Raw genomic sequence first — 13,323 nt, 5'->3', positions numbered from 1 at the left:
ATTTAAACTGTTTATTTCCCTCTATCCTATAAGTGGTCCTATAGGGTGTATGTATGCCGTTTGTTGGAAAATGTTATTGTTTCCTTTGGTTTCTTAGTTTTTACCATGTTCAGTTAAATTAAACGCTGCTGTTGGATTACCAAAAGCTGAGAGATCAGAAATGCATGAAAGTTGCATGCTTTTGGAAAGCATTTTGTGTCTATGTCATTATTAATAATTGACTCTTTTCACGAATAGCCAAGAGCAGAGCACCTTTGATAGAGATTTATGTAGGTTACAGACAAATATGAATGTAAGAGAAGTGTTAATGGCAAATCAATTTATTTTTAAAAACAAAATGTTGATCAAAAGTTAAGTCAGAAATATCAAATGTATGGAAAAGTACTGGCAAATAAAATAGCTCATTGAAATGGAAATGTGAGTCAGGAACTTCATTTCTGCTTTTTGCTCAACAAGGGATATTGAAGTGTCCAGGAATATCATGTAAACACAGAACAAAACCTGACGTTTTAATGTATTGATTTGATTTAATTCAGAAACAGAATTTTTTTTTTTTTTTTTTTTTAATGTCACAAAACCATCAACTTGTCAGCAAATTCTCCCTCCTGAAACACCTGTGTCAGTCCTTTGCTGTGGCCTTGTATATCCTCACCTCCTGCTGTGGGAGCTCAAAGACCAGTGTGCTGTTAAAGCTGCTCTTAAAGCACTCTGTGAACCCCAGATCAGTCTGGAACCGAACTTTGTTGGCCCACAGCAGCGTTGTTCGACTTCCTGGTCGGCAAAAGTGGCGCATAGTTTCAAGCAGTCCCTCAAGGCAGTTGTGGTGATAGACCACATCTGCTGCGAACACATAGTCATACTGGTAGGAAGGGTAGGGGAAGTCTCGTTCCAGGCCCTGACCCCAGGTGAGGGCAGCCACCTGAGGGGTGTAGTGGGCACGGCCCTTGGTATTTCGCAGAAGGTTAAAAGTCAGATTAGACAAAATGTCTGGCAGGTCAGTAGCTGTCACCCTAGCACCTGGAAAAGAGTAGAGACTGAATGATAGACCCAGAAACTTTGACAATCAATTTTTTGGTGAGTGGCCCCACTGTTCTCTTACTCAGTGCTGTAGGTTATATGATGAGAGCTAGCACTAAACTCATCTCTGTGAGATAGCTCAATCTGATGTATGCTAACACTGCAACTCATGCAATATGTCAAGTAGTTACACAGGCATTTAAACTCTAAATAGTTGGATGATAATTTATATTTTCTTAATGCCAACACATCCCATGAAAAGACTAAAACCTCATGTAGTAATTAGCTTTGCCAGTGAGACTAAAAACTATTAAAAACATGAACCACATTTTTGCACTGGCTGACTAGTTGCTTCATTGCAAGTAATGTGGGCACTGTAGTTTACTTTGAATCAACCCCACTTACACTCTCCTGCTACCACAAAGAATGCAGCTAATGTGTATTAATCTGCAACTGAAAATAGTCCCCAACAAATATTCAATTCACAGCCGTTTGAATGGTATTGTTAAAAACTACGGGAACCATCTATTTCAGGAAGTTAAAAATATATGAAACAATACATTTTTTACCTTTTTAAAGGAGTTACATCTTTTAGGAGTCATGTCATCATTCTGTAATTAAATACACATGTAGTATCCCAGAGAAAATGTGAACTTTTAACAGAATCTCATTAGCATAAATAGAGACAGAGAAACATTCAGGCCAGTGTTTAAACTCTAGGTCTGTTTGGAAGGTCAGCAAGTGAATGATTGTAACTTTGCGGATTTCTTTTAGTCATTTATTGAAAGAGACGAAAGGACAAAGAGAAAAGAGAGGAATGAGTTACTGTAGAAGGAGATCTTGCATTGATTTACTTTGCATGAAAAGATTTTCTATTTCATGGGGAATAAATGAACACATACAGTATGTTTCTACTGTATGATTAATGTAGGTCTGGTGAACTGTTTGCAATGCAAGAAAGTTGGTGTGTGTGAATAGTCATGGTCCCCAGACAATACATCCCAATGTTTTTAGTGACCCCCTGATATTTCCTTGAGTTCCAGCACCAGGCTAAAATGTCAATGTTCTCCACAAGATAAAGCATCTCTGAGTAAAGAAGTTAATTCTATTTTGTATTTCTTTTTAAGTCATTATTAACAATAATTTGATATTAATCTTGATATGCAACCATCTTTTATTGCTGGTTTTTGCATCCATATTTGGTAACTACTTGTTATGACTTATTTTCACTGACAAGACTTACTGGTGACTTTGATTTTGTCCACCACACATGTGATTACAGAGGACATAGAATACCTATTATTTAAGGTGCAAATATATTAATTATTGTAATAAACTTTACCAAGTAGACTTGCCACTATTGAGAGCAAGCCAGTCCCAGCCCCAATCTCCAGCACAGCCTTGTCCATCAGGTTCACTTGCTGCTGGTTGTTCTCCAAGAACTGGCACAAAGCTATGGCCTGCAAAACAAATCATTATCACATCTGTAACAACCGGTGCATTCACCGCATTTTCCACATCATCATGGCAAGACATACCCCAGGCCAGATCAGAGCGCCATAAGTATCCATAGACTCCCGGATGCTGATGTTATGACCAGCAAAAAAGAAGGACTCCTTTCCCAGTGCATAGTAAACACTTGGCTCCCAGATGTTCCTCTTGTCCAAAGCTTCACCTGCCATCACTCTGTGGTCTGTTAACACTGTCGAGGAGGAGTATTGTTACCATTCTGCAGACTTAAAGCATTAACTACAGTAACAAATCTACTTTGGGAGAAAATCTGGATCTTGTTCAGCTTCTGCAACACAAGAACTAGATGGTGAACTTTGGAATTGACTAACTTTAAAATGACACAAATGTTTAGTTTAAATTTACCCTCATCTTTGGTTCTCTGCTCCATCTGTTGTTTCCCATTTGGAGTCTCATCAATTTTCTTGTTCTCTTTTCCAGAATGCTTCTGTCGGACATGTTTGCCGACTGTGGATCGCTCCATGAGAAGTAAATACTGTTGAAATCAAAGTGAATATTTTTTATCATTGCAGTATAGCTGTAGTTTATGCTCATGATCATAATCATTGATCATGTTTTAAGAAATCAAAAATTATAGCTCAATTGAGAGTACAAGTCTTTTCTTTTTTTAAAACACAACAGGCTATGAAAAATGTATTAAGTTTCTAAAAGTTTAGACATGTATATACAAAATGTGGTTTATCTACTGTACTGCTCAAAAAGTAACTAAGAAATATGTATAACTCAAAAACTCTGCCCTTACTACATTTTAACTAGTATAATTATGTTTGTGTCAAAAAGAATTAATGCCCCACAAACTGCATTCACTGCACTTTTTGTGCAGTTAGTGTTGATGACACAATTCTTTCCCTGTATTTATATTGCCATGCGCATTTGCATCATTGTTGATTTACTTGCTTAAGGTTGTGTTTATTTTTAGTGTGCTTTTATAATGATTGGTGTGTTTGAGACTTATTTTAAGCTCAGTAAAAGTTGGAATGGATTCAGTCCCATCCGTCCATCTGGCTGCCAATGGATGCCAGTTTGGAGCCCAGAATAAGTCATCATAGCTGCACCCGTTGGGGTGCAACAGAATCTTTACATGAAAACATCTGGAGATCCATTTTACATGAACGCAAAAACAAAAAAAAACGCCAACAAGTGCATGTAGACCAGAATTAGGCAGATACACACTGATGATTAACATTCAGAAGAGAACACTCACATTTTTAATCACCTTCCTCCCTCCCTCCCTCTCTCCCTCCAATCACCCCCCATTCCAAAGCCCTCCCAACCCAAGAGCTGAGCCCAGAAAAGAGTCCTCTATGTCAGCTAGTGCTGAGTCTAACTGCCCCCCACCCTCAGACACACGGACCAGTCTTACACCAAAACTGCTTTACAAACACCAATAAGAGTCCACCAAATTATAACACAATATAAATAAATCTATGTGGGACACTGAAAAGAAGAAGCTAAAAGCCAAAGTAGATGAAAATATCCGGCCCTAAAAAGAGATTAAGAATTGACAGAATATCGCTCTACTGCCTGCTGACCACAAATTGGCAAACAAAAAAGGATGAGACAAAAAATTATGGCAAACAAAAGAAAACCTTATATGTGGTTACTGTTGGACAGGGGAGGTTGAGACAGACAGTTGTTCTCTAATTGAATTGAATTGAATTGAATTGAATTGAATTGAATTGAATTGAATTGAATTGAATTGAATTGAATTGAATTGAATTGAATTGAATTGAATTGAATGGGTTAAACCTGCAGGTCAACAAGTTACATACAGATACATCCATTTGCTGCATACTATTTAGCTCATAGGAACATCATATTCTGATGGATTTCTATACAAGGATGCATGACACTGTTTGATGTAATTTAAAAGCAGTTATTAAAAAAAAAACAACACATGTAGTAGGCCTACATCAAAGTACTGTTGCACTGATTTGACTGATTTACCACTAATTTAATTGACAGGAAATGTATTTATCCCATATACCTTTTAGCATGTTGCCCTGCAGAATGTATTCAACATACCTGTATGAAGGATCCCTGTTATTCCTGTTTCTTGTTCGTGACTGTACTTTTCCCTGCTGTGTTCTTATGTTTATAAAAGCAGCATCATCTGTGACACACCCCTGAATAAGGCAGGGGTCTCTGACAGCCAGCGCTGACAGACAGAGGTAGAGAAATAGATTTATGTCTGAGAGAGAGAGATGTGTAACCCTAACCCCTCCCAGCCTCCCAACACTTTAACATCAAGCCTTGGTTGTCAATGCGTATAACATATGTGTATAATTGTATATAAAAATGATAAAAATGAATTTCCTCTGTCAGGCATCTACTGTAAGATTTACATTATCCCCCCTCTCATCCTGGCACATTTGACAACAAAATGTATTCAAGCTGTGCATTCTGCCACGACATATTTACATATCTGTATGAAGTCTGTTATGAATGTGTGCCACCTGGCATGCTCTATGGAGAATAGTGTTAATTCCTGATCCAATCAGCTGGAAAGAGAGGAAGGTATTTACCCAGGCCTGACCTGGAGCCGACACCTCCAACATTAATACCTTTATGAAGCACTTATCCTCCCCTCATCCCCCTGACATGTGCCATCTCTTATCCTGCATGCTCTACCTCTTACTGACTTTGTTGTGCATAAATACTCTGGACTCAAGATTGATATTCAATCATCCACAGAGGAGAAAAAGCTTTTATTTCAAAGTAATTGAATCATTAAAAACAAACAAACACAGAGCTACACAGGACAGGTGAGTTGTAGTAGTTTAAAAAGTAGTTATCAGCTGTGTCTTCTTTAGAGGAGGTCTTATATCTTGTATATGTGAACTGGAAATGTACTTAAGTGTTGCAAGTGAAAAACAGCTCCTATACCTCAAGACTTGATGTTGGCATTCATTTGAGAGCGAAGTTAATCTATGCTTTTTGGAATCCAGTTTCCTTTTTACTGTGCCAATTAATTCTTACAATTACTTTGGCCTGACTGTTGATTTTAGTAACTATCTTTTTCGGATTTGTGCAACTATCATTATTTAATTTGTCATCAATTTCACAGTTTAACAATTGCTTCCATTGAAAACCTCAAAGACAACGCGCTGTCTTCTGCCTTTAGAGGAAGTACTGTATGTATAGCTTGCCGCATAGCTGTGCACTGACACACATAGTAAGGGCAGAAGAATAAAACTTGAGCAGGAGTTTGTTGTGATTTGATATCCACACAATACTTCATACAAATGAAGAACTAACAGAAAATGGTTTGCAAAAGTATTGAATTTATGCTATGCAAAATTGCAAATGTTACTCTTTTCCTTCTTTCTGAATGTCTATATATTCTTGTTTTTCTGTTATTTGTTGTCACAGCGGTGTGAAGAACACATACTTTGTGAATGAAGCTCAGAGATCAGTGCTGGTATGTATCTGCACTATAAAAGGCTGTGATGTAAACCTTGTTTACAAACAGAAGTATGCACTGTACTAAGTGATTATCAGCCTGACTGTGCAGGGCTCAGTTGGGAGGATTCACAGCCTCAGAGCTCCTACACACAGGAGACAGGAAACAACTGGTTGTGCTGCATGAGGCAAGAAAATGACTTGAACTGACAGATGACAAGCAGAACCACTGAGTCACTCTCATCTAAACAGCAACTATAATAACCAGTCGAGGTATTAGGGGATTTTCATCACAACAGAACAGCAGGACTCTGGTAATCCAGCCTGCTCCATTTCAATTCTCAGTCACTACATGGTGAATGATGTATTGGACAGACTGTCTTGCTTTGCCAAGATGGCTCTGTTTTAAAAAAAATTAATTTCTTGTGTGAAAAGTTTGCAGACTGATACCCATGGGTATCTTTATGAAAAATCACTGTCTGCAAACCAAATTTAGAGATGATGACTAACAAGATTTGGTAATGTGCTGGATCTAAAAATATAATTTTGTTTTGTACCCATGCAATATGCAGCAAAGCTATTGGTGATCTCATCCAGGAATAGAAATGAGGAACTTGAAATCCACATGCAACTGTCATCTCTTAAATCCAGCAAAAGTCACTTTTCCTGGTAGGGGAACAATGGAAAGTCTGCAAGGCTCACAAGTCAAATAATGTATTTCCAAAAGCTGAATATTCATAATAGTGAATATATGATGATGGTGGTGGATGTATGCATGTGTGGAGCAGTCAGCAATTATAAAAGAAGGATAAAGAGCTGCCAGTCATCACCTTAGGGTTGGTAATCCTCACCTCCATGTCCAAAGGTCAGCAAAGGGTTGTGTCAGCCGGTGGAAAATGAGTCACAGTCACACACAGCAACATGTGAGACCGAGCAAGCTTTACAGTCGTCGGATGTGCAGGGTGCTGAGTGTGAATACATTAGTTGATGGGTGCTAAGCTGCTGTAATTTAAAGGTTAGGTTAGGATTGGAATTCAATGGGTCTAAATGCCACACAGACAGGAGAACATAATCAAGCATCCAGCCAACAACGCAGCAGACATGAACATGAAATCTAAATTCTGAGTCATGAAAGAGTTTTTGGCACCAGAACAGATCACTCTCATCGACACAGCAACTGTTCCCTGATCCTGCAAAAAAAGCCAGAATGTCTGGACTCTGCGGGTTGAGTGAGGTGAGCCTGCTGTGTATGGGTCCTGAAATCAGTCACAGGCTGGTTGTTGTATCACTGTTGACTAGTATACACTCAGCAGGGCCCCATGCCGCTGGCCAACAGTGACAGAGGGAATATAACATTTAAAGTTCTCAGTTATTAGAAAAAAATCAATGGATTTTAATTGTACTCCTAAGTCTGATCTGATTTTAAGGTGCGGGCCCATGAGCAGGAATTGTAACATCATAACACATTTGGAAGCCGATCCCAGTCCAGTATGCAACTTTTCAATAGTGTGATGTGGAAATGTGAAGCCTCCAGTGCACAAACACAGAAAATGAACTTGAAATAGCAGACATCTTATGTCCAGTAGTTCAACTCCTGAAATGAAAAAATATTTGCATATTTATAGATTCTTCTGTGAGGGAGAAAGACTGGATGTCATTTTAAATATTTGAATGAAGTCATTATACCTTATTTTTTGGAAAAACCATATGAGACACACGTTGTTTCAAGCAGTGCTGTCTTAATACATATTTGGAGGGGATCTTTAATGTAGTACAATTTCAAATATGCTGAACTACCAAGTGCATTTGGCTATTTTGAGGCACCATCTACTTGTAATTAAAATATGTACATACTCTTTAAGATACTCAATGTAAACACATTTGCAATCTAAGCTGAACAAATTAAATTTTCTACATTTGTTAGACATCATATCAAATGTATATTTCTTGAATATCAAATGACATCCTAAGGAAAATATATTTCAAGTCTATGTACATTTAAAAAAGTGAAGCATCAGTACAGAAAGCACATTTGATTGCATCTTATTGGTATAGCACAGGCAAGTGCACTAAAGTGTATCCCAGTTACTTGAAATTGCTTTAGGTACATATAATGAATACAATCTTAGTAAGTAAAAAATGTAAGTATACTGACAATACTAGTCATTTAGTATACTTGTTTCCACAAAGGTGATAATCACAACAACCTAACAATATGTCACTGTCTTTATTTACAAACATCCAACATTAAATCAGACAAAGAAGCAGACTGAAAAGGAGCTCATATTCATTAATAAGGGTGGGAGCAGATGAATGCTTGAGGTTCCCAGCATGTGAAGTCATTGAACTTCCCGTTAGCTGAAAGAAAAACAGACAGCAGTTTAGAAATCCAGTAGCACAATATGTGTTCAATATTTGCATTTGGTTCAACATAGAAGTGAGGGGAAAAACTTGTGTGTGCCTTCAGATCAGCTTTTAACAGCAAATTGACTCATACCAAATTCCAGCATTTCCACACAGTGCTCCTTATTTGATGTGTGATTGGGCTCCCCTTGCAGCCAGTCAGCATAGTCCCATTGAGATCCATCCAACCAGATAAAGCAACCAGTCTGGCAGATAACAGGAGATTAATGAGTCATTTATTACCTTTATTACAGTTATTTACTGTAAGCGAGTCAAGCCAGGAAGAATAATAATTCATTTTGAACACATGTACTGTATGACCTAATTATTTCCTGACACCACACATACACACACACCTCCAAATATCGTAGTCCTCCAATCCAGGTGCGTCGGAATGCTCCGTTTTGGGTCAGCATTATCTTTACCAGCTCTTTGTGGATATATGTGCTTGTGATGGAGGCCAGATGGCCACCAGGGTACAGTTTCTGGCAGAAGAACTGCAATGAAATAAAAATGATGATGACGTGATGATAGGGGGAGTATGCATATTAGCGTGTTCTTTAAGAATTCTAACTTTATAAAGATTTCATGGAGCATCTTCAGAATAGTGGAGAAAGTGTGAATAATACCTCAGCATCTGAAGCAGTCTTTCGTTCTGTGAAGAACTGGTAACACTTCCTCTCCAGTACCACACCAGGACAAGAGCCCCATCCTGTGGCTAAAAGGTGAAATAACAACATATTAATTGATGCTCTTTAAAGGATATGTTCTTCCTAGTCTATTTTTAAACAAAACTAACATGCTGATATGAAAACTGAAACCATTTTTGGTTGCTGTAATCATTCCTGTTGTCCAGAGATCCCCTCTCAAAATGACTCCAATGCAATTGATGTGGTTTAAAGTTCACAGTCATTGTTAAGTGTAAACACTTTTCAGGGAAACACTAAGGAAATTTTGTAACTTCAAGATATGCATTTTATTAATCTAACAGACTGCTGAAACCTCAAATTATTTTCAGTCAACTTTATATTTTATTTTTATATTGGAGTTGCATTAGGAAGGGATCTCTTCACAGTGAGTATGGGAAACGAGGAACATTATTTCACAGTAAATATATGCATATGAGTTTTGTTTTAGCAAGACAGTATCTGTATGCATGCATCATTATTTATTTACGAGTTACCCTTTGGTAATCCTCTTCTCTCTACAGGGTTTTCAACTTCCTGCTGCATCAAAGCCCTTCTTTCAGTTTCAGGCATCACACCGATCTGATCAGCTCTACCAAGTTGAGGACTGTCTTCCATTGCTGGCTCCTCAAGAAGTGCCATGTCGTCCTTTGGAAACTCCTCCTCCCTAACAAACTCACTGCCTTCTCCCTCCATCATCAAATGGTCTGAGTCATGCTGTTTTGCAAGATCCATCCCCATAATAGCTTCTTCATGTGGTAAATAGTCCCCTGAAGGTAGAATCGGCTGCCCCATTATGTCCAACGCTGGCCCATCATCAATAAAAGGAGAACCTGGCATTCCCTGTTGATACTGAACGGGTTCTTCCATCGTGTCAGGCTGGAAATCCATGATTGGTTCTTCATCTAAAACATCATTGCCCCAATCCATAGGCCCCTCCTCTTCTGGCAGAGATTTAGTGTCAGGATCTGGATTCTGAAATTCCACCCTCAGAGACTTCTCCAGTTCTGACAACTCTGCATCGCTAAGCTCCTCTTTCAACATGTTATCATCATCCAGTAGCTCCGACTCCTCTACTGGCTCACCTTTCATTTCATGTTTTTCCTCCATGTCAATGTGTCTTTCTTCAACCTCCTGACCAGTTTTAGTCTTCTCCTCATGGTTCATCTCCATGCGAAACTCCTCTTGAACCTCTTGTGGCTTTACTTCAGGCTCCCACTCAACATCTGGTTCCACTTTAACCTCTGATTCCACCTTGAAGTCTGGGCTTACGCTGAGCTCTGACTCCAGCTTAGGCTCCGACTTCACTTTAACCTCTAGTTCTGCCATATCTTCTGGATTCAGGTGTGCTTCTGCATCTGCTTTAGCCTCTGGATCTACCTTAATGTCTCTCTCCATCTTAACTTCCTCCTCTGCTTTGAGCTCTTGATCCACCTTGTCTTCTTGCTTCACTTTAACCTCTGTCTCCACCATAACCCCTTTCTCCGCTAACTCTATCTCAGCCTCTGGCTTTGCTACAACCTCTTGTTCCATTATGCTGTCTTTTTTGACCTGGTCCTGCAGAGGACTCTGGTCTGTGTCTGGTGCCAATTTTTCCTGCTGCTCCCCAGAACCTAGCCTGACCTGTGGTGCAGGATCCTCCACCACAACATGACCCTGCACAGGAACCACATCTCCCAGCAGAGGGCTCTGCTCCTCCCGAGTCACAACAGGATTTGGTGCTGCATCAGGAACAAATGGAGGCATTCCCAGAGCCACTGCAAAGAGAAAATAAGAATGTTAGTTGTTGAAGTCGGGCAAATTATCTATCCTGCATCTTTCATTTCATAGTACAGAACTACAGTATGTTCAAGTTGGTGTGCAGAGGAACATGAATATAAGATAAGACCTATCTGAACCTTTTATGAGGATCTGTTTTTATCAGTTGTTAACTTCTTTCTGTTAGAAGAAAGTATCTCATTTTAATTGTAACTGTTCTGATTAATTTATGAATTGTGTTTGGTCCATTAATTCATATTTGACCTGAATCTCTACACACCAAACTTTACTTTTGAAGACATTGTGAACTTGAAAGAACAAAAGCACGACTACCTTATATTTTTAATGATTGGATTTAGATTTTTTTTCTTAATTTTGCTAAACAAGGTCTCGTTATGGATGTAACAAGGCTCATAGTCCAAACCGTTATGAGATGACCTGTCTTTTGCTGAAGACCCATACACAAATTGTAACAGAAACAATTTACACAATTCAAGCCTCCTATGGAAAAACGCTGTTGAAAAACATTTTTCTTACCTGCTAGGCCCAGTGAGAAAATAACCAGTGTCTTCATTTTACTCTGCATGAAAGAGAGGTAATTTATCAAAATGGATGGTCACTTAAAGCAGCCAGAAACTGCAGGCTGTGATTTACTGTCAAATGTTTCCTGTACCGCTGAATTAATATCGCCTGTTTGTGTGCGTCCCTCTTCTCTCTGTGCCTGTTGTTTATCTGTGTTTGCTTATGGTTCTTTTAATCTTTATGAACAGCATTAGTCCCTCCCATTGCATTTCTGTTCTTTTTCAGTAAGTCATAAAGCATGAGCCTTCCTTCTACCTTATCTTGTCAAATGTCCATATTTTTTCTCTCTTGCTTCCTCTTGGCATGCATCTGCAGTAATTAAGTGGGTAGAAAGTTCATATTATCAAGGCCTTTCCATAGAAGTACGCACTGAAACAGAAATGTATGACCTTCAATTCCTCCAGAACAATAACCTATTATACACTCTCACTATATGAATGGGCATAGAAGTTAATCAGTATACTGTTTTAATGTTTAGCTGTTTTGGATGCTAGACTTGTAAAATACTGAGATGATATTTAGTAATTCTTGAATAGAAATGGACAAAGGTCAAATTGTCAAGTAATTTTCACAGAAACGTCCCAGTTGTTAACGATTTTGCAGTGTATTGATGGATTCAGCCTAGGGGTCAGACTAGTGAACTCCTGAAATTGGTTTATATTTTCTGGTGCGTCTCTTGAATGACACAAAATGTATGTGTAAATTTAAAAAAAGGGACAGAGGCCGACTGTGTTGCACCTGCTCAGCAAAAAAGTAGGTTTAGTGTGACTGTCAAACCACGAGTATCAGTTTCAAGGGTTTTAGTGTGTATCGAGGTATTTCCTCACAGCAACATGTCCAAACAGAAATGAGGGTTCACATAATGAGGTTTGATCCTGTGGTATCCTCTGTTGTCCACTCACCTTTAAATGAGCTTTTTTGTTGATTTTTCGTCCCTCTGCAAATCGTGTTGTTTTGAGCTGTGATTTGCCATATGTGCCACACCTCTTGGTGCTACCAAATCTCTAGCCTCGTCTCAAAGTTCGCCTGCTGGACTCTTGCTTCCTTGGGCATAAACAACAAACTAGAACTAGAAAGAACTAGGGAATTTTTAAAGATTATTTTTGCCTTTATTTAAAATGTGGGAACAGAGAAGGGACGACAAGTAACAAATGTCCTCTGCAAGATTTCAACCGGGGATGTTGCGGTTATTAAAAAATCTAATACCACAGAGATACTGCCAGTCTGTGGGATTTGGTGTCAACTGTCTCCTCTCAACTCTGTTTTGATTTCTGCCAACTGCTGAGAAATACCTGTATCTGTATGTTCACCAGTGACAATGTTGCCACCTTCCTATTAATGAGGTCCAGGTTCCCAACATTACTAGTGTTTTTGTGTGTTAAATCACTAATTTCAATGCAATGTTTCTGTTAATCTGTTAATATATCAGTCATGTTACACAAATATTAAAATATGGGTTTAAGTTGAGGAGTTTGTGTTTTACAATGTTATATTTTGTTAAATAGCTTCCAGTCTGCTGATGTGTTTCTTCTTTGAGAGTTTTTTATGATTGTAGTTTAGGTCATCTGCTTAATCAGTGATCAAGACAACAATTGTGAATCATTAGCTGCACTAAACAGTGACCTTGTTTACACTTGGTGGTTGTTTTGGTGACAGTGTGCCAACACCAAATGACTTTGTCCTGCTATTCTCAACAGTTGGAATAGCCCGTATGCATATTGGTTCTTGAAACATTGTATTCTAAGCTAGCCCATACAAGACACATGTGGCACTTGTCTGGCAACACACTGATTTAATAACTGTGTGCAGGGCAGCTGGACCGTTTAGCAGAATTGACATAAACAGTAACGAAATCTGAACACATGTGGTCAGCTGGACACCTTGGAGATGCAAAACAGACACAGGTGTGAATGACAATGTGTCCACTTCTGTTCTTATCACTGAA

The 13,323-nt window shown here is 38.7% G+C and overlaps 1 protein-coding gene across 1 annotated transcript; it reads right to left on the bottom strand.

Moving 5' to 3' along the window:
• Positions 1 to 619: 619 nt before the first annotated feature.
• Positions 620 to 6,806, bottom strand: mettl21cb (methyltransferase 21C, AARS1 lysine b). Its single transcript, XM_062432286.1, has 5 exons — positions 6,801 to 6,806; positions 2,893 to 3,022; positions 2,556 to 2,719; positions 2,360 to 2,477; positions 620 to 1,017 (listed from the first exon to the last, which is right to left on the bottom strand). Exons 1-5 carry the CDS (start codon positions 6,804 to 6,806, stop codon positions 620 to 622), a joined length of 816 nt encoding a protein of 271 aa, XP_062288270.1.
• Positions 6,807 to 13,323: the final 6,517 nt, after the last annotated feature.

This window comes from Scomber scombrus, chromosome 13 (assembly GCF_963691925.1).
Source record: "Scomber scombrus chromosome 13, fScoSco1.1, whole genome shotgun sequence".
Taxonomy (NCBI): Eukaryota; Metazoa; Chordata; class Actinopteri; order Scombriformes; family Scombridae; genus Scomber; species Scomber scombrus.
The sequence above is the reverse complement of the archived record's forward strand: the minus strand, read 5'-3'. Positions and strand labels throughout refer to the sequence as shown.